Raw genomic sequence first — 22012 nt, 5'->3', positions numbered from 1 at the left:
CCATTTGTTTAGAAGACCACCACTGTGATGCTTAGCATCACACTCTTCCTCCTGGGTCTACAATCAACCAAGGCAGTCCAATTTGGCAGGATTAAAATTTCATTGACTTTTTTAGGTTGTGGAATCTCCTTCTCTGGAAATACTCAAAACCTGCTTGGATGCAATCCAGTGTAACCTACTCTGTGTGAATCTCCTGTGGCAGGGGGCTGGACCAGATGGCCTCCAGAGGACCCTTCCAACCCCAACCATTCTGTGATTATGAAGGTATTTATATCCCAGAACCTGAGCCAGAGGACCAAGAATTCCCACAAAACAACTGGAGCAACCACCCACTGCAGCTTTAATGGTTGTAACTAGGTAGGTGGGCAATTATGCTGACATTGAAACATCGGACCCCACAGGGCAGATCTTTCTACCAAAAAACCTTTCTTATGCTAAAGACAGAGCAGGATGAAACAACAGAAAATCCCTAAATTCATTAGCTTATCAGGCAGCTTCTTTTATAATCAATGTTCCAGATGTTTTAAAATATCAACTCAAAAAGCTTTAAAAAAGGTATTACTATCATTACTGTGCTACTTCAAGTCTCTAGGCTACTTAATAGCTTTTTTGTTTTTTTTTTTTTTAATGACAAAACACCTTGTTAAAGAGGAGAGGCTTTGCTTGAAAAGGTATAACCATAAAGGCATTAAAGTAAGTATCAGACCTTTTAATGGGCTTAGGTTGAAAATACAAGCTCAAGAGCTGCAAAAAACTTCTTTTGAGGTCTCTGTTGTTTGGAAACATCCTGCTGTCAAAGCTGTGCAGTGCAAATTGCATGTGTGGCTTTGTGGGCAGATCTCAGCTGTTTATTTTTACACACTGCTAAATATGAATGCTCGCGCATTAGTAAACCTACTTGCAAATGCATTTCGGAAACACTTGAAATTTGTTTTCCCGCTCTGTATCTCCATGTTGAAAGAATTTCCAGACATTAATACCCATCAGGGAAAAGCGACTGTGATAGTTCAAATTTGAAATTAGAAAGGGCTTAAATAATTCACATTTTGTAGAAAGTGACAGCAAACAAATTGCACTACCCACAACCTTAGGAATAAATGTGGTTTATTTCACATACAGCCACTCACTTACAGGAGATTGTTTGCACATCTCAGCAAGTGCCCTGGCATTTGATGCAGACTTTACTTCAGATGAAGGGAGAGACAAAAATCACAGTGCCTCAAGAATTTACACTTCACTCTCCTGTTGGCCCCAGTGACGGTGTCATGTACAGAACAATAGTGGACCAGACATGGATATTCATTTTCCATTTATGAGTAACCAGAATGAAGTTTCAGTCATTTTGGATTTAAGCCAGTAGAAAATAACCCCTCCAGTGGTTCACCCAGTGAATCCTCAAAGACCTCTGGTTTGTAGGTCAGTGGTACTAGCCAAACTGTATGATTAAAACTCACCTGTTTACCTTATAAAAGCAGTTCATGAGAATGATGATGATTGTCAGGTGGGGGCACTACGGGCTACGGGACCATGAGCAAGCATATTCACCAAAGCATTAGAGAAGAAACAGGTTGTCCCCTGAATGACTGAACAAGCAGACAAGTCCCAGATGAAGTATGAGAAAGGAAGTCCAAGCCACAGAAATTCATTCTCCTCACTCAAAAGAAGCAATTAAAATAAAAAGCCCCGCTTCTGTCATAGAAGCTCACTCCAGCACAGAGCTAGCTGGACACAAAAGCCCTGCCACAGCCTGTGTAATGAACACCTCAGCCAGGCAGCGAGCACACTCCACTGAGGTGAGAGTGAGCAGCTCAGTAACCTCACCTGTCCCACAGCAGGCATTGCCAGTGAGAAGCAGTCGGGAAACCAGTGACTGTCTGCATGGATTCTGCCCAGCAATTTACATAATTGTCTGATGAGCAGATGAAACGATTCTGCTTGGCTTCTCTGAGTCATGATGCCAATCCCTACCATCTTCTGGAGCTCACTTGGCTAGATTAATATATACAGATCCTATAATCAAACCTATGAGGGGAAAAAAGGGCCTGTCCTCAGGATCAAGGAAGATCAAGGCTGTCATATAAGGGTGGGGCAACCCTGAGAGTACTTATTATAGGAAGTGTTAGCAATGAGACCTCAATATTAAGGTCATCTTACACTTTGTCTTACATAGCTAATGTGGAAATGATTTCTTATTGAAATGAGCCTTTCCGTCGGGCTCTCTAAGTAAGACTCTTCTAAGATGATAAATGTCAATAGTCACATTTTTAAATAGTCACATTTTTACTTACTTCCCACACCTGGGTTAGGTGCTGAGAGATTGAGAGGATCTATTTGGCCAGCTCTTCAACATGTATAACCTCTCTCCAACAAAAATCTACACAAATAGCATGGAAACAAGGTCTTCAAAAGCTGGGTGCAGACCAACAAGGCTTTCCTGGAAGTTACAGAAAAAATATTTTTTCTTGTCAGTTAACTAATCTCCTTGCTCTGTATCTTCTGCGGCCACACACATCTAGCTGTACATTTAATATTCTACCTCTGAAAAAAGGGTATGGTCCAAGTTAAACTGGTTTTTTTTTTTTTTTCCTCAGGACTCTTAAGACCCACTGCAGCCCCTTAAAACACGGCATGCATAAGAGGAGTAAGAACAGAGTAACACCCTGTATAATTCGTACCTAGCTACAGCCTCTTAAAGGACAGGCTTCCATAGGCCGAAGGGCAGCACCTGCCAAGGAAGGCTCACTAATCAGCACCTGTGGGTGCACGGCCAAGTTTCTGGGAAAAAAGATCTGGACCAGAAGTCTAACACACTCCAAGAAAGGTGTTAGAGAAGCATTGTCGTTAACACCGAAAGGCATACTGCAGTGCTACTGATGGCTGCCAGGAAAGTTTTTGTTGAGGCGACAGCTTTAGCAAGGCCCAGTGCCGGTAGAGGCCCCGAAAAGGTGACTTTGGTTAACGGGATGGATTGTGGTGGTGATGGTGGTGGTGGTGGTGGGTCTACGCTGGAACCAAGGCTGGTGATTTGGCCCCAAGAGAGCGGAACGGGGCTGTCTGGACTCAAGGCAGCAGCCGTGCTCACCGTGCCCTCAGCCTGCGCCACCGCCTGCACAGGAGGGCTCGGGAGCGCTGCCGGGGCAGTGACCCCAGGGGCAGGGCAGGGGGTCCCGCCGGGCCGGGCCGGGCCGGGCCAGACCCACAGCCCCGGGGCGGCGGCGCGCTCCCGGCTCCTCACGCCGCTCCCGACCGCGGCCGCCACCGCGCACGCGCGCGGGGGGAAGAGGGGAGAGCGCGCGGCATCCGGGCGCCCCGCCCCCTCCGCCGAGGGCGAACGGGGCTGCGCCGGCGCCCGCGCGCTCCCGGGCTTCGGCCCCGCCCCCCGGCGGCCCCGCCCCACCCCGCGCGCTCCCTGTCCCTGTCCCTAGCACGCGCGCGCGCGGCCGGCGGGGGCGCGGCCGGAGCGGGGCCGCGCCGGGAGCCCCGCGGGCGGCGAGGCCGGGCCGGGAGAGGCGGAGCGAAGCGAAGCGAGAAGAAGAGAAGAGAAGCGGACCGAGTGCGGCGGCGGCCGGAGCCCGGCGGGGGGAAAGCGCGAGGCGCAACGCAGGCTCCCGCGCCTGCTCGCCTGCCTGCGGAGCGACGGGGACGGGTGAGCCGCCGCCGCTGCTGTCCGCGAGTGGCGGGGAGAGCCGGGCCCTGCGCCCGCCTGGGGCCGCGCCCGCTGCCCGGCAGCCGGGCGGTAAACAAATGGCGGCCCGGCGGGGGCCCGAGCGCCCGGGGGCGCCTCCCCGGCGCCAGCCCTGACAGGTTGCCGTTGGCAGAGGCCGCGAGGGGCTCCGTGTGCGGCTCCGCCGGCGTCGCCTCCTCCTCGCGCCCCCCTGCCCCGCGGGCCCGCAGCGCCGGCTGTGTGCCGGCCGGGCCGCGCCGGGTGCCGCTGCCGCCGGGCCCGCGGGTGGCGGCGGACCGAGCTGTGCCGCGGCCGCTCCCTCTGACCCCGCCGCGCTGCCAGCGCTGTCGGGGTGTCGCGATTGCACGTGGGAAGGGCGTAGGGCCGGGGTCTGCCTGGGGCTGTGAGACCGCAGTCCGAGAGTCGCCTTTCGGCGTGAAAGGAGGGAGAAGAGAGCAAATAGTGCAGAGGTATTGCTGAAATCTCTCTCTAATCCCCCGTGTGTGTGTTATTTCGAGTAGATGTGCTCAGACCGTGCAAGAGGTGGTGTTTTCTCTCTTCTCTCGGTCCCTTTTTTAATGGCAGTTTTTTGACGTGCGGTGGAGCCTTTGTTTCCCTCCTTGAAGAAGGTAACGAGGGCTGTGTGCTTGTACTCCTGTAACCCCGCGGGTCGGCCATCAGAAGCATACAGGGAGATGACAGCGGCTTGTTGAACGGCTCGCGTCTTGGAACGGTTGTGTGGCCTCACTTCCAAAAGTTCCAGCGTCGCTGTTGTTCCCAGCAGGTCTTCCAAATTCTCAAGGGAAATAACCCGTGGGCTGGAGAGGTGGCTTTCTTTTGTTCTGTAAAACTCTACTCGGATTTGGTTGAGGAGCTTTTCATAATCCTTGTTTCCCTTTCCCTGATTGTGTTGTTAATAATGCCAGAGAAGTGTTTGTTAACATACTAGTCCAAACCCAGTGCCCCTGAAGTAACAGCCTCACCTTGCTTGTGCTAGCACTTTAGGCGAGACATCTCCTCTGCTTTCCCTAGAATTGGTGTGGATGGTTAAGTCCTTCACCTGGAAACCTGCTGCCTTCTGCTTCACCTTGGTGTGCTACACCTTCACTGGTGCTGTGGTTTGGGGGGTTCAGGTGCGTGCATCCGGTTTGAGGAGGATGTCAGTTATCTGCGGCCTTCTTCCCTGCTCCCTTCTCCCAGAAGTACAGAAAATATTAGAAGAACTTTGTTGGTAAGCAAGTCGAGTACCTGGAATACTGAAAAATGCACTGGCAGCTTTACTCTGTAGGCATGTAAATATCTATGTGGACTTTCTCCATAGTGGTCAAGTTTTGTCAAGAGAAGAAGTAGATTAGAGAAAGTGAATTGGGATTGTATTGCAAGCTGAGACTTTCTGTGGGGTCTCTTCTCTCATTTGCTTCCAAAGTTGGAGAATCCCAGCAGAATGGGCAAAAGCTATGCAAAAACAGTGGTTTTACTCTGCTGCCTAAATATTCTTTCTTTTTGCACTAAATTCTGCATTTACACAATTAACTTCTTAAATTTGGGTTATATTTCCCTTGCTTCCTACTTCAAAGTTAGAAGTCTGATGGGCAAAATAAGTGCTGTGTTTAACAAGCAATATCTGGTTGGAAAACTTCTGGACAAGATTTCTGCTTCTTTTTGTACAGCCAGGTTTTTAGGTCGTGAGGAGTGTCTACAGCAGAGGGTGTAGTCCTCAACTTTGTGAAGAAGAAAGCATATGGTTATTAGTCTTCAAATGAATTCCTGTGGCTGCTGCAGGTTTCAGCTGTGTAAGAAACCCCTGGTTTGCCTTCAGTCCATTTGAGCTAAAAGGAGCAAAATTTTCCTCATATCCATAGACCTATTGCTTTGGTGGGCTCTGTCTAAAAGGAGGCATATGCTGTTTGCCTCTGGCAATGAGATCCAGTGGAATAAAGATGGGAGTAGGGAATGATGTATAGTCATCATTGTACTGGTGACAGTTTCCCTTCAGTTTCCGTATCTGCATAATGAGAATAAAGATAATGTATCTATTGGTGAGATGGTTAGATTGTATAAGGGGTGTTAAGTATTCCTGAACAGACCACAAAGAAACGAATATTTGCATTATTGATGGTTACTGAGAAATCTGTGTAAGCTGTCCTAAGTGTCAGGGCACTCTCTAGTCTCAATATTGTATGAAGGAAAAAGACTGAAAAGTCTTGTAATATAAACTGCTCTGAAACAGGCCAAGAGAGTTAAAATGGCAGGGGAGCTCTATATTCTGACTTACTTTGCAAGCTACTGTTTTTAAAAGTTTCTGGTGCAACACTTGGTGTCTTACTATAATCTTTCAGTAATCTTTTAATGCTATTTGAAGCTTCAGGAGCCTGCAAACCCCTACAGTCAATACGATATCCGGTTGAGTAGATTGTGCTCTTTCTTACCAAATGTCCAGCATTGATCTGAGCTCTCAATGTGAGATCACAATGAAAAAATGATAGGTCTAAACTTAAGACTTGAGAATGAGAGGCATGGTGAGGTGAGCTTCTGAGTGATGTAGTTACAGCTGTTCATGTCAAACTTTAGGTAGTGGTTCAGGCTGAGTGTGATACTTGGTTCAGGCTTTGCTGCAGAGGTGCTGGAAGATGGGTGGTGTTTTGTTGAAGTTCAGTCTTTTATTTGTCTATTTAGAAACATCTCTAGTACAAACTGTAGTTTTCCAAAAGTCCTGTTTGACCGAGAAATTTGTTGATAGATTCATTGCAAAGAGGATCTTTATAGGAGTGTGCTTTATTGGCAAAGCTTTAATGCTCTTACAAAACCTTGTTTTGTCTGAGTCACTGTTGTCACCAGATAAGGAATGTGTTTGGATAGGATCGTTCAGCTGGAGTCCTTAGGCAAAAAGAAATAGCATCAAGCCTGTTGACATTTGGAAAAGGTGGTCTAAAGGATATTAGAGATAACAAATTGATGAATAATCAGATGTCCTAAAACCCTGTACGAACTTGTAGTGAAGATGTTTGTGTTTTCCAGTTCTTCATTCATGTTAGAAACATATTGAAAGAGCTGGTACAACATGCTGACTATGAGATATATTCCCAGCTTTCTGTGATCATGTTTGAGATAGGTGAGCTTTAGTTTAGAAAATGTTTTTATTTAGAACTATCTTTTTTTTTTTTTACTGTTTTGTTGGTTTTAAAACCAAGCAGCTTGGAAGGGGGAAAAGCCTGACAGTTGTTGAAAAAAGTGTCTTTCATTTGATAAGAAATACCTGAAAATAGAATAAAGTTGGCAAAACTTTGTCTTATAATATTGAATATTTTTGTTTTACTTCAAATTGTCTCAAAATATTTTGAAAAAACTCCCATCATATCTACTTCATTGTAATCTGATAAGGTATCCTTGTGAGTATGTCTGTTAAATTTTTTGTGTACTGTTTGTTTTGCTACATATTAGCCAGGCCATTGTCTACTACCAAGGGTATATTTTTAACAGGAAACATAATGTGGACAGAATACATGATATTGCACTTCAGCGTAGGATGTTGGAGAAAACTTGCTTTCGTAGTCTATTTACTTAGAGTTGTTTTGTCATTTTGCTATGGGACCTGGTTAAACTTGTGTAGTAAGACCTGAAACAATATATTAATGAGATGTTTGGCCTGATTTCTCTAAGTATGCAGAGGTCAGGAATCCTTCGGCAGCAGCATGTATGAATTAAAATCTTACGTAAGAAGGATTTATTTTTGGTTTCTTTTGGATGGTTCAAACTACCTACTGTAATACAGAATGCATTATTTTTTCCAGGAGTTCTGTTTCTGGTTACTGAGAAATGGCTTATTTTCTTTCCTGCTTTTCTGGAGGATTTGCAAGTTGGTATTGGGATAAGAATATCATTGTTCCTTTGGGCATATCCCCTCCGTTTCACCTCTCTCAAGTTTTAGTGGTAATCCTTGGGAATGAAGCAGTGGAAGAAGCATCTTGTTACAGTAAAAAGCTTTTTAATAGTAAGCAACTTGCTCAATAAGTTCCCGTGTATGAAGACTGAAGATGGACAAATTTTAACTAGACTAAAATGCAGTTTGTAAAAGAATCTAACTTTATTTATTTCTTTTAGTTCTCTAGCTATTGCATTCTTTCCTATGAGTTTAGGGGTTTTTTTCCTGAAATGGTCAGAGCAGTGAATTAAGTGCAGTAGCTCAGAATAATAACTTTTAATAATGTCTTACAGCCTTAAATATAATTAGGTAACCATCCAGTGTGACTAACAGCTAGCAGTAAGCTAAAATGACAGAACTTAGGTTGTACTTGGGAAGTCTATTAAAAATTTGTTTATATTCCCATAAAATCTACAAAAAATTTCAGTGTTTGTAGCCCCAGACAGTGTAAGTGCATACCTTTTCAGGGGATTGCACGTACATAAAGTAATGTCTACATCTGAAATGAAACCTTACTTCTGATCTCATTTCTTGCAGAATCTGCAGCAATCGAGGAGTCACTCTGTGTTCAAGTTCAGAAGTGCTTTACACATGAAATCTACTGGCTCTGTAGCTGATTCTGCCCTGTCACCATCTCAACAGGTAGAGTGCTTTTGTGCCTGAGCCATGCAGCAAGTGTAGCTGTTCCTCGTGCAGTTGTCCTGTGTCCGTGTGTGCCCCAAGGCACATTGTGCTCTTTGGGTTTCTTCTCAGGGAAATCTGTCAGGGAAGCAAGAATGCATGGCAGATCTGTCACAAAAGTACTCTAAAGAAAAGCCTAGTAGTTTGGCTTTTGATTTTTAGCACTCTTTTAACTGAGTTTAACAACAATAGAAGAAAGTGTTCTGTCGTTTCATCAGAGATTCTGTTCCAAAATGTAACAAAGCCAGACAAAGAGGGCATCAGTGGAGAGTCCGCTTCAGTCAAAGCGTCTCTTTTCCCCTTGAATTTATTTTATTTTTTTTTTTGCTGCAACGGTTTGTGAGGAAATAATTGCACTGTATTCTCTGAATGGTAGGAAGATGGTTTGCCACTAGGAAGAAAGGATATTTGGGGCAGGGGCAGACAGGGAAAAGTCTTCTTTATAAGGTTGGCATAAAAAAGGTTGCAATTCCCTATAATTCTATAGTGCTCATTGTTTCTGCTGTAGTTACAGATTTCCCTTTTTTGGTCTGGTTTGTTTGTGAGGTGGATAGGTAACTTTGATTTATGCTTAAAAAAGCAGATAGTGTATATATTCCTTCGATGTTAGACCACTGAGAGAACTAGAATCTTTCCAGAAGTATGTGTTTCCCCAAGGGTTTTTTTTCTTGCAGTAAAAAGCCATGTTTTAGTGTAACCTTTTTCTATTTTAGTGTAACCTTTTTCTGTCTCTTTTGTGTAATACATAATAATAGCTGTAGACTATGATGGTAATGGTTGAAGTAGCGTCCTGCTTACGTAGTAGTTTGGGCTTAGTAATAGGAGCTCTTTTCATGTTTTCAGTGATTAACAATAAATTAATGTAAACTTGTTCTAGTATGTTCAGTATGTGCAGTCACTACCAGCCAGGGAAGATGTTCTTGTCTTTGTTGTGGATGAATTTATGTTTGAGGATGCAATGAACACTCATCCATCCAACTGTTTTGAATATGGTTTTAGCTTCCCTGGTCTACCTTTTTGTAACAGAAATCAGGGTTGTCCTGATGAACTTAGGGGTAGGGGGTGGTAATTAGTATTGTGTAAGGTTGAGAATTTAAGTTTGGCATCTGAAAGAGAAGCTCCTAACAGAAACCTGGGAAAATGATGGAAGATATACAGCTGTCTCTTCTGATGCCTTGGACTAGCTAGCTTGAACAGAGGCTAGACAGAGTTAGAGAATAAAGTGAGCATTTGTCAAAGGCCTTTAACAGATACACCTTGGACAGTGCAGGAGCCTCACAGAGGCTATACCCAAGATGGATGATGGTCCTGAGTTTTTTGGGCAGATACAAGTGTAGTCTATTTCCATATCAGGGGTTAATTGTCCAATTGCAGCTTCATGTAATGAAGTCACACTCCCCTAGTTTGCTCCCCTACAATTTACTTTTGTTTATACTTTTTGGCCTGAGGCTGTTATGATCACCTTGGTTCTCAGGCCTGGGAGGATTGTTTTGTCAGGCCAAACTGTGATGAGGACTAACTAACACTTTGTGTGGAGTTCAGAGTTATACACTAATGCAGTACAGGATGTGAAAAATATAAAAGCTAAAACTTAAGGCATTATTCTGCAGTGTCCAAAACAAAAGGGAATTTTTTAGTATGGTTTGCATGTATTTGCTTGTGGGTGGATTTGGATGCTCCTGGGAGTTTAAACCTGTAGTACAGCTTGTGTGTCTCTAGTCTTCTACTTCCTTGAAGCAGTAATTTAAGAACCTGTTGATCTATTCAGTTGAATCTGATAGAAGAATCTTAAAGGTAGTTGAGCTTTATAGGTTTGATGAATAATAGGGGGCTGTGTAATGGAGGGCTCCAATAGCAGTAATGGTTGCTGTGATTTCCTGTCTTATTGGCCCCAAAGTATTCATATAGGAGTGAGTGAGCAAGCAGGCTTTGGGCTTGATACTGCTAAGTACATTTTTTGTGGTATAGAAGAAAGTAAGAGCTCACACTTGCAGCTGAAGCATTGTGCGTGTCTGAAACCCTTATTATGCTATTTTAATGTTTGTGTTTCAACAGCAACTGGAAATCACGTGGCTGTAGCAGCTGGAATTTTAATCCTTTTAATTATGACAGATTTTCAAAGCATGTTCTGGCTGATTTAGTCAGCTGACTGTATAGTATGTACAATAACATCAAGTGATGGCACAAATTCTGAGAGCAGTGGTCACCTCACTGGAACGGGATGTATTTTTAGGTTTCTCTGCTAGTAACAGTCAAGTGTATGTACTTCAGCACCCTGAACTGAAGGAACTGAAGCTGGTTGCTGACACTACACTATTGGAAAAGGACAGCTGTTCGTTCTTGCTATAGTCATTGATCTGACACTGTCTTCTGACCATATTGTGACAAGGAACACAGTGGGATATAAACTCTGTCAATATTATTGGTGTTTTAACAACAGGTATTTTTTTTATGTCAGCAATGACATTCTTTGTTAGCCCTTTCAATTTGCTGTATTAGAGGAAATAAAAGGACTTGTTACCTCCAGCAAGAATTTTCTTTATCTCCCCTTTACCCAACAGTTCTTTTCTTTACAAAGCAGTATTTGGGAAGAGGGTGGTTCTTGTTCTCAGTATATTACTAATGATATATTGGTCCTGGTTCTTTAATAGGAAATTATTCATACGTGAATACTCCTAATCTATGAATGAAAGAGGTGCTAAGTTCTGCGATTTACAAAGTTAGCTTACAAAATAGAGTGAGTCATGGCCATTTGTTGATTAATCAGTGTGCTAATTCTTGAGGTCTTATCTATTTATTTTACCAGTTTGATAGGGTTATTTGTTTTTTTCCCTTGGACTTAATTTGCAATTTAAGAATTGAATTATATCAGAAGCCTAAAGTAGTTCAAGCAGTCCAGGAACTCATGACTGCCCAAAACAGCTGTTGAGTTTGAAGCTCAAGTATTAAAATTAAAAATGCATAAAAGGACATCTAATATATTTAAAGAGACTTTGTAGTGACTTACAAATAAAATACAGCATTCTGACTAAATTGAAGTTTTGCAGGAGGTACTGAGGAGTTAAGGCTTGTAAGCAGAACGCAGAATTTTAGCAAATGTTCTGATGGTTTACTGATGTCTGAAGATATTTTAAATTATATGTTTAGAAAATGAGCCAAAGGATTTGAATTTTAAGATAAATTATAATTAATATCAAGCTTCTTGGTGACCAGTAAAATTCTGATTTATAAAAACTGAGAGAATAAGTTACTTCAGCTATTTAATCGATTTTGTGCATAACTGTTTCTTGATAAAACCAATCTGAAGCATCTGTAATAGAACAAATTAGCATCTAGCTGTTGATAAGAGTTGGGATTTTAGTGTCAGCTTTGGCTTTCACACACTGTCTGTTAGTGATATTTGATGTTTTCACCAGATTTTGTTTCCTTCTTCCTTTGAAAGGTCATTTGCTTATATGAAATAATTAAGTTTTGATGAATATTAGCTTATGAGTGAAAGGAGTTCAGGAGCCTGAGAAAAGCCTGTATCATTGTGCAACTCAAATTTCACAATCCAACTTGTGAAGACCAAGATAGTGTGCTGGGGAGGAGGATGTTTTACTGTCTTAATAGAATGTTCTGTGTAAGCTCAGGCTATTTAAAGATACTATTTAATGATGGTTGACTAATTTAGGGTATGTCTCCAGAAACGGTGCAGGCAAACATGAGCTCAGTTTGACTGTTCTGAGCTGCTGCATGTGGGCCAGCTTTGGCCTAGAAGCCAATAGTGCTGGCTTTGCAGTGTGTGCTGTTTTTCCAACATAATTCATGTATGTCCCCTCTCTGGGTTGAGTGGAGGTGGCTCATCTGCCTTGCCCAAAATCCATAACATTTTGGCCCAGATTGCTGTCATGCAACACATCCTGACATGATCTGATGGTGCTGATGTGAAATTCCCACTGAAGTGTCACAGTCAGTATGGAATGGGCTGCAGGCAGCCCTGAGGCTCTGGAAAGGACGTGTGTCCTCCCCTGCCCCACACGCCAGGATGTGCCCAGCATGGAGCCAGGATGTGCCCAGCATGGAGCCATGCGGCAGCAGCACCCAGGGCAGCCCCTCGCTGCTGTGGGGGAACATTCCTGCTCCTGTGGGTGTCCTGTGAGTCTTGACAGCGCTGCCCCTGGGCTGCTGTCACACTGTACCCAGCTTTTCCACCCTGTGGGAAAGGGCATTGGCAGCTCATGACATGAGTGCCCTCTTTTCACCTGGGGCGCTGTCAAGTGGATGGTGAAGCTGCTCAGTAGGGTGAGAGCATCCATAGCCCCCACAGTGAGGCAGGGATCATCTCGGCTGCCCTCACGGGCAGGTGAGACCTGTGCAGCTGAGCCCAGTTAGCACTGTCCCATCCTAAGAGTCATTGGTACTCCTGCCCTGAACACACCCACATGCTGCTCTCCCAGGGGCTCACTTCTGGCCAGCTTGAAGTGAGCAGGCTGTTGCTTTGTGGGAGCAGGACCCTGTTTAGAATAGATGAAGTAGGGGCTGGGCTCTCTAAAGGCCCTGGCATTATAAACTAGGAATTGTCTTTTTCAGTGCTATTTCCATTTTTTCTTACTCACTTTAAAATACACACATAACCTGAGAGCTTCCTTTTGATCTCTGTTCACCTGTTGACTTGAGGAGAAGTTGTTTGGTTTCAGTATTGATGGAAATTTCTGAGATTTTCTTGGGTCTAGCAACAGGCCACGGTATTTGGCAAGAATTACTCAGAGAGGGCTTTGCTGGAAGAACTAAAATTATCTTTGGAGAAGTCAATTTTTTCATTCTTTACTGAGCATGTTTTTAATCTCTTTGTAGTAGGTGCTATCTGATTTAATTTGCAAGTCAAAAGCAGGTTGTGTGCAGGAGATGTTTGCAAAAATGTTGAACAAGTCAGTGACTGAGTCCAGTGACTGATACGCTTGACAATTTATTTGAAACTTATGTTACTAAGTATATAAATGCTAAGGTATGGTGGGGGAAATTCAGCTGTGTTTTGCCTGCTAAGTGTAACACATATGCCTTTTTGTTAAAAGTGCTCAGGAGAGTGGGTGGCTAAAATATTTAAGTTATCCAAATTACGAAGCATGGGGGGTTGAGGACTGATTGCTACTTAAAGTTGGCATGAATTTCAAAGCATTATAAAAGAATACAAGTGAGTGAGGTGTCACATATATTTCTGTTTAAATGCTTTAAATTATTTAAGGTGGAGTGTCTAAAAGGCACTTTTGTTTCCTTTTGACTTCAGTTTCCACGGAAGCAGTTTTCCTTTTATAGTTTAGAGTAATTGTAATTTAGGAAGGTTTAATGCATTAAACCTGAAGTGTTTAGTCTAAAGACAATGCATGAGAGCACTTGTTAGCAGAATAAGGAACCATTTTTATTAATCTTAAATTCTTTGAGTATTTTATTTCCCAAGAAAATTGCTAGAGGGAGAGGAGTAAGGAAAAGATGGAATCAACAATGTATTTTTGAGATTTGGCTATGTACAAATCATTCACTGATACCTCTGAACTTTAATCCCTACTGATACCACTTCTGAGAGGGAGTTTGTAAGAGCATAGGGAAGAGCTTGGTAACTTGTGTGGGCCTGCACTCCAGTGGGAGAGCAGTTCCAGACTTTCTCAAAGTATGAAACAAAGACACAAAGTTTACTCTTATTTTTTTTCTTTGTTTTTTGTCTATTTTTCTACAACAAAGAATTGAATTTTTTGTTGGTGTCAGTGTGTTGTTGTAGATTGCACCATGGATGTATATGTATTTTGGTTTTTATTGCTGTTTGGCCTTGTTATGCAGAGTTGTTGATATCCTGACACTTTGAATTGCCAGTATTATAATCAGGGTGGCCATGGGATGCATTAAAAATTACCTTTTTTGGGTTGAAGTGGACATATAGATAGGACCATGTAGGCAACTAAAGTTTTATATAAATGTTTGCAGTGAAATAAAAGGACTTATTAAATATGTAGTGTAATTATGTAGTATTATTTGCTACCCTTGTACAACAACTACTGTAGAAAATAAAGGGAGGGGCTATAGGCTTTAGATGAAGAAAAAGAGTGAAGAACTGTTGTAAAGGACTGCAGTCTGTCAGAAGCAGGGAGTGGGGAGAGAATGGGACATGGCATGGAATTGAGATGCTTGCTGAAGGCTGCAGATTGCGTTAAACAGAATTGCAAGAAGAGAGTGTCAGTGGCTTAGGTGGTAGCAGGCAGCCTGGGGAACAGGTTGCCTCTGTTTAATTTAGAGAATTGGACATCTGGTTTCCTTTATTTTGTCTCTGTACTCTGTGCAATTGTATAATTTATAATTGTTGTTGGCTATATAGTCAAAGGTCATGCTTTGTTTCTCATGGAATGATCTTTTTCCAATGAGTGGGGAAAAGGGGCTGCTCCACAGTGAAGGATTACACAACATCTTTACTGAAGTTGCATATATTAGACCTGGTAAATAAATGCATAGACTATGTTCTGGGCTCTGATACAAACATCTATTTTTAATTTTCAGCTTGACTTTTAAGCACCAGTTCTTTGAAATAAGGTGTTATATACTCGTTTTCTTAAAATGTCTACTGATCAAGCATGCAAAACTGCAAATAGCAGCTTGTAAATATTAATATTGAGTTAACATTCTGTGCTGTTGTCTCCTTTCTCTTTCCTCAGAATTGGATTTACAGTCATGGAGGAACATCAGCAGCACTTACACTGTGTGAACTGCGTCAGCCGTCGTTGTATGACCAGACCAGAGCCGGGCATTTCCTGTGATCTCATTGGCTGCCCCTTGGTTTGTGGGGCAGTTTTTCACTCATGCAAAGCTGAGGAACATCGCATGCTATGTCCACTTGAAAGAGTGCCTTGTTTGAATAGTGGCTTTGGATGTCCCTTCATAGTAGCCCGAAACAAAATTGCTGATCATCTAGAAGTTTGTCCTGCAAGCGTAGTGTGTTGTACCATGGAGTGGAATAGATGGCCAGTCAGCTACGCTGACCGAAAATCTTACGAAAACCTGAGTAAAGATGTCGATGAAGTGGAGCAGCTAGATATGGCTTTAGCTCTTCAAGACCAGCGCATGTTATTAGAATCACTTAAAGTAGCAACTATGATGTCAAAAGCAGGTGATCAAATAACAGAATCCAGAGAGCAAACCTCTGTCAAATCAAGTGCCCCTGATACAGTGCATACCAACGGTTTGATGCCTGTAGATGAAGAGTCCTATGGTGCACTTTATCAAGCTACTGTAGAAACAACGAGAAGTTTAGCTGCTGCTCTGGATATCCTGAACACTGCTACAAGGGACATTGGCATGTTAAGTTCAAACCTCTGCATTTCACCACATGAAATGAAAGAAGATCCCAAGATTAAAGAACAAGCTTCTAGTGGCATTATTCAGGATAAGAAGTCTGACTCTGAAAATCCAGATGAAGATAATGTAGGAGCAGTTGGGGGAATTAACTTTGATAGCCTGAGTCAAAATTCACAAATGGAACAAAATGGTTCTTGTGATATTTGTTATGATGTAGTGCAAAACCATGATTTAAATCTAAACCTCAGTAACTCCTCACTTTTGTGTAATGGTTTTCATGTAGAAAATGTAGAAAATGAATGTTCAAAGGTGTTGGACCACAGTGAAGATCTTGGTGTATCTAACTCAAAACCGTCCAGTGTAGCAAATGGTGAATGTACTGCATCTCACGATGATGAAGCATTAGAGTCTTGCAGCTCCTGCCCTGTAACAGCACAAGTTGAAGTAATACCAGCTGATCACTTAGTTAATGGCAATGCTAATCATGTGCTACTTCCCCATAATGCTAATGAAGAAGAAATATTGGAGAGACAAGTGGAGCAAGAAAGATTGAGAAACATAGATGCGTTTTCACTTTTACGGCATCGATCGTACAGATTCCTTGTTAACCATTATTGGTCAACACCAAAAGAAGACAAAGCTGTTGATACATCAGATTTGGAGATAACAGAAGATCCTATGGGTCTTCAGGGAATTGATCTAATCACTGCAGCTCTGTTGTTTTGCCTAGGAGATTCTCCCGGAGGTAGGGGGATTTCGGAAAGTCGCGCTGTTGATGTATATCACGTTGACTTTGGGACCCAGACATTTTCTCTCCCATCTGCTATATTGGCCACAAATACAATGGTGGGGGAAATAGCTTCAGCTTCTGCATGTGATCATGCCAACCCACAGCTCTCAAATCCAAGTCCATTCCAGACCCTTGGATTGGATTTGGTACTGGAATATGTGGCTAGATACCAAACAAAACAGCGTTCAATGTTTACATTTGTTTGTGGACAGTTGTTTAGAAGGAATGAATTTTCGTCGCATTTTAAGAATGTGCATGGAGACATTCATGCTGGCCTTAATGGCTGGATGGAGCAGAGGTGCCCTTTGGCATATTATGGGTGCACGTATTCTCAACGAAGGTTTTGCCCCTCAACGCAAGGGGCAAAAATTATTCATGACCGCCACTTACGGTCATTTGGAGTTCAGCCTTGTATATCCACAGTATTAGTAGAACCAGCAAAAAGCTGCTTAATTGGACTACACAATGACCATCTGAGTAGTCTACCTTTTGAGGTGCTGCAGCACATTGCTAGTTTTCTAGATGGCTTTAGTTTATGTCAGCTCTCAAGAGTGTCACGTTTAATGAGAGATGTGTGTGGAAGCTTGCTTCAAGCACGTGGAATGGTGATACTGCTTTGGGAGAAGAGAAAGTGCCCAGAAGGAAGTTCTTGGCAGGTAAAAGAAAAGGTAAGTTACTGTTTTTTTATTTTGAAGGTGAAAGGGAAAGTATTATATTGGTTCTGTTTCTGTTTTTTTTTCTTAACATTATGTCTGTTACTACTGGATTTTGGTATAATAACCTTTCAGGAAAGAGATCTTTGTATAGAAAAAGTGAAAATTGCTGCGGGTTGTGTCAGTCTTCTCCACACTTGGAGAAACAGAAGTAGAGTCTGTATAGTTTTTGCTGGATATAAGTAAATTAGCTTCTTTTTTTTTCCAATATTTTCAAATGTTAAAAGATTACTTCTTGATTTGCTTTAAGATCAGTATTTCATAGAAGTGGGAAAGCTGCCTACAAAAGTTTGCTTTCCTTGCCTGTGTAGTGTTTACAGCAATTTCTATTTTCAAGCCTGTTGAGATCATATCTATTGCCTTGGTACTGAATGCCTTAAATATTGAAATACTTTAAAACCTTTGGATGACCTTTGTGTAATGTAGTTTTTACTGTTCTCCCCTCTCCAAACTGCAAAATATTTGCAGCACTCATTTGGAATTGCACAAGTTGATAAGAAACGAACTATTGTGGCTGGTCTTAAAATACCTTGTAATTTATCTTTCGACTGTATCTATTTTATGGACACAAAAAATATTGCCTTTGTTTCTTCCCAGTGTTCAGAGTTGTCTTGGAGTCTCAATCAGCCTGGGACAAACAGTACTAAGTTCTGTATAGTGTATTTTTGTCATGTTGATTTTTAGTATGAGTTATTGGCAGCATTACGTGAAAGTTCTGTAGCACAAGCATGTGATTTGCTGCTCTGAGTTCAGGTATCTTGAAACACTCTGAGCCTAAGTGCAGTTTATTTCCTAGGTCTGGCGCTTCAGTACAGCCTTTTGTACTGTGAATGAGTGGAAGTTTGCTGACATTGTGAGCATGGCTGACCACTTGAAGAAGTGTAGCTACAACGCCGTGGAGAGGAGAGAGGAGGCCGTGCCGCTGCCATGCATGTGTGTGACGCGAGAGCTCACCAAGGAGGGACGCTCGCTGCGCTCTGTTTTGAAGCCAGTACTTTAAGCACTGCAGCCACTCCAATTGCACATACACTCAAGCACCTGATATAACCTCGGTAATATTACGAGACACTTTATTAATGTACTAAAGATACTTTCTAGCTAAATCTACTCTGTCACTGTGTATATAAGGTTTGAAGTGACATTTATTTTTTATAATACTGTTTAGCTGGAAAGTAATGAAAGTTGCCTTAACGTTTGAAAAATTCGGAACTTGCTGGACAGGGTAGTTTTATCTAACTTATGTAATTTAAAAACAAAATCCTAAGGTGTGTTTTCTGATTCACTGGTGCCCATGTAGCTGTTGACTGAAAACATTTCAAAAATGGCCTCTAAATGGTATCCACATTTGGATAGGAAACACTGAATTGTAGTGAGAGAAAAGTCCTCTCCAAATCCTGTACCTTCTGTGTCTGGTCTTTTTTTTTTTTTTTTAACAAATTATAATCCAAATATTTGAAAGATAAGGAAGAATTCAAAACTTTATAATAGATGTCTCAAACACAGCTTTTAAGCACATCTTTTCTCATTAAATTGGTGTTCTAATGCTCTTCCTAGTTAACAGGTGATCTAGGATCAGCTTTTTTTTTAAAGAAAGGTTTTAAAGGTTTTTTAGGAATGATGTAAGTGAACTCAGATTTACAGCAGCTTAATTTTTAGTACAACTTTGTTTTGACATGTCAACAATTGCTGTTTCTTCTTCTGAACTCTTAACAAGTTGTTTTACTTCTGGGAGCAAAACTTTTAGAGCTAAAGCCATGGAATACTAGTTTTTACTCTCACACCTACAATGATATCAAATGTCAAATGTTCAGAAAATTTTTCCTTGTCCTGCAGTTGGCTGAGGGTTAAATTGCTTGAGCAGTCAGAAATTCAAAGTATGTGATGAACAGTTATGAATTTATAGTGCAGCTAATGAAAGGGCTTTACTTGTTCTGTGGTATTGTGACATGTATTGTCTCCTTTTCTGTTAATTTGTCTATAAAAATGCTACTTTTATAAGGAGCATTTTAAATTACTGGTGTGTATAGCAAATGTATCATCTTCATAAGATGAGACATGATTTGTTAATTGTGTAAGGCATATCAGAAATGTTGTGTTAATCCACATTTGTCAAACCAATAAGTCAAATTTGCTCCCTGTCTTCCATAAGAAAAGATCTTACAAAGTGTTTGCGAACAGAGAATACACGCTATGAAAAATGGCCTGGTATAGCAAAACTTTAATAACTTGAACTGACTTTCCAACTTGTTTGTATTACTGTCGGTGTCTCTAGCCTGTTGCACTTAGCAACTGTGCCACAAAACTAAAACAGAAACAGACCAGAGCTCGGAACAATGAAATACAGTGTGTATTTCCATTATAGGAAAAAAAAAAAAGAGTTTAGTAAGGAGATGATGTTTACAAAAATGGCTAAATTTATTACTTGCAATTTCTGTACAGGACACTTGTTTATGGCTAATCTGGCTGCAGTTCACAGCTTTGGGATCTCTGCATTTCCCATTCTGGATTCAGTCCAGCTAAACATTCACTGCCTTTTTTTCTATTCAGAGTGCTACAGGTGCTCAGAAAAAAACCCCCAAAAAACAGTGCCATGAGTTGAAATTATAAGAACTCAAATAGAAGTTTTGCCTGGATCTTCAAACTGCATGTTCTCATTCCACAACTTCTCTTCTTTGTTGTGTAAAGAGAAGAAAGGAGTAAACCCTCTACAGAAGTTAGCAACATTTGCAGTAATTCTTAGCTGTTACCACAGTTATCTGGAAAGGAGGATCTAGATTCAAGTAGAGATCTGACTATACCAACTGGGTTTTAGGTAGGATTCTTACACCCCCAGCCTGGTTCCTTGAATACTTTGAAATGCTCATTACCCACAAATTCTTCAGTACAAGGCAGGAGATGACTTTCATCAGTTCTTGTCTTTCAGCTCTAATGGCTCCTTGCTGCTGCTCTCCAGTGTTTAAAAGTAGTTGTGTGACTGGAAGGATCATGAAAGTTGAGGAGATAATGCTCGCATTTATGGCTAAATCTACTTCAAAACATCTGTCTTGGGTTACTGGTATTTTTTTAGTGAGCAATGTGGTGGTCTTGGTACTCTGCATTCTTTGTAACTCCCCAGAACCCTGATAAGTACAGTAGGCAGGCACATGTCTTGGTGCTTATGGAAAGGAGTTAGAGGAACTCGCTTGTAGCACAGTGCAGAACTGCATTTAAAGTATCATCAGTTGTTGATCTATTAAAATGAACTTTTAAAGTACTCTTTTTAAGAAATAACACTATTTCTCAATACATGCACTTTTATTTTCAAATGTAGATACAGGCTTTTTTGTTAAATTAGTTTATTTTTTATGAGAATCCAGAGCTATTAAAATATCAATGTTGTAAACAACATATCTGCCTTGTAAACTGCTCCAAATGCAGAAATACAGTATACTTAGGATAAAACTTTTTTTTTACACTGCTATGCAGTTTGTAAAACATCTATGGTGTATAGTCAGTCTATCAAAATGTGACCTGTTCACATTTGCCCTTGAATTTTAAAAATGTCATATCCCTTTCCTGGTACATGTTCCGTACAGCATATATAGACAGCTGTTCCAGTCTTTCTTTTACTTGATACCACATTGCTACTTTGTTTAAGATGTTATGTTTTCAATCATTATGCAATATTTTTTTCAATGTCTGTTGAAATCTTAATAAAACTTTTGGAGTTTCTCTTTTAGTATGAGTGTATTTTCTTTAAAGCTCATCCCCAGCCTTTGGGTGTTCAAGCATGGTGCTCAGTGTCTGCCTATAGGAATCCAGTAAGTACTCCAAAACTAAAGTTACATACGGGAAACTATTTGCAAACATTCAAACATTGCATAATTTTGAAATTATTAATATTTATACACATTTCAGTATGAAGATTGGTCATTCATTTTCAGATTGTCTGCCCATTTCTATTGCTTTGGTCTATTATGCAGCATAGATTCCCTTCCATAGTTAACGATTTGAGTACATAACATCGAAGGCACATTGTAGCTTGTAGGTTTGTTCTAACTGATTTTTCTGAATAAAGTGGAAAGATTATCTGATCAACGTGATGTACTGCTGGTTTGCAAAGAACATTGTTCAGTGTGTTATTTTGTGAGTAAAGCTTCTAGAAAGTTGTTGGTTAGAATAGTACAGAAACAAAATTTAGGGTGTTTCGATAATGGTTGTATTTCAGACTGCTTATGGAATGGCAAAATATAAAACATCGTTAAAATAGAAGACTGTTCAGAAAATGATGTTTTGCCCTGACATTTGCTAATACTGGCATATTAATAGTCTTTACAAATAAAAGTGGTGCCCATACTGCACTGAGATGAATCTTAAAAACTTGTGCCTATTTAACTTTTTAGACAGACCACATTTTGGTTTTCTTTCTCCATAACTGGATTAGATATTCTGCTGTGTAAGGAAATATTTTTCTTTAACTTTCTTGATGCTTAAAGTATTGTAGGGGGTTTGCCTGTATGTTTTAAGTTGCTTTTCTGACATTACTACTGCTAAACTTCTGTGCTAAAATTTCTGTGCTGCATGTAATTTTCTAAAAGGAGATTTAAGTTCAGTGGACAGTTCAATGCCTGCTGTAATATCAGATTTAAATTCCTTTCATCAGAATGTCTGTTCAGACGGCTTTGATCATCTTCAGATGAGCAGAACCTTTTTGTTTACTGCACTGAGAAAAAAGTAGTAATCAGATAGGATTAATAAAAAGTTACGGCATGTAAAGCAGAGCTTGAAGAATGGGAGTCTCACACTGTGACTTTCTGGCATGTAGTGAATATTTAAGCAATAATCCAAACTGGAGAGGAAAACTGAATGAAGAGATAGAATAACTCGGGCATTGAGTCCCAGCATATACAGACTCTTCTGAGAGACTGTGTGAGAATGCTGGG

At 41.2% G+C, this 22012-nt stretch overlaps 1 protein-coding gene across 5 annotated transcripts; it reads left to right on the top strand.

Moving 5' to 3' along the window:
- Positions 1-3546: 3546 nt before the first annotated feature.
- On the top strand, positions 3547-20801 carry FBXO30 (F-box protein 30). 5 transcript variants are annotated; one of them, XM_063151527.1, is made up of 5 exons: positions 4014-4134; positions 4250-4895; positions 8124-8228; positions 14948-17045; positions 17887-20801. In XM_063151527.1, exons 4-5 carry the CDS (start codon positions 14964-14966, stop codon positions 18088-18090), a joined length of 2286 nt encoding a protein of 761 aa, XP_063007597.1. In that variant the 5' UTR covers positions 4014-4134; positions 4250-4895; positions 8124-8228; positions 14948-14963; the 3' UTR covers positions 18091-20801. The 5 variants fall into 5 exon arrangements, with proteins under 5 accessions (XP_063007600.1, XP_063007598.1, XP_063007597.1 ...); XM_063151528.1 differs by lacking the exons at positions 4014-4134; positions 4250-4895 and adding an exon at positions 3553-3646; XM_063151529.1 differs by lacking the exon at positions 4250-4895 and having other exon boundaries at positions 4020-4134.
- Positions 20802-22012: the final 1211 nt, after the last annotated feature.

The sequence above is a fragment of the Melospiza melodia genome, chromosome 3, assembly GCF_035770615.1.
Source record: "Melospiza melodia melodia isolate bMelMel2 chromosome 3, bMelMel2.pri, whole genome shotgun sequence".
In the NCBI taxonomy this organism is placed as follows: domain Eukaryota; kingdom Metazoa; phylum Chordata; class Aves; order Passeriformes; family Passerellidae; genus Melospiza; species Melospiza melodia.
Note: the sequence above shows the minus strand (reverse complement) of the source record. Positions and strands in the feature narration are given on the sequence as shown.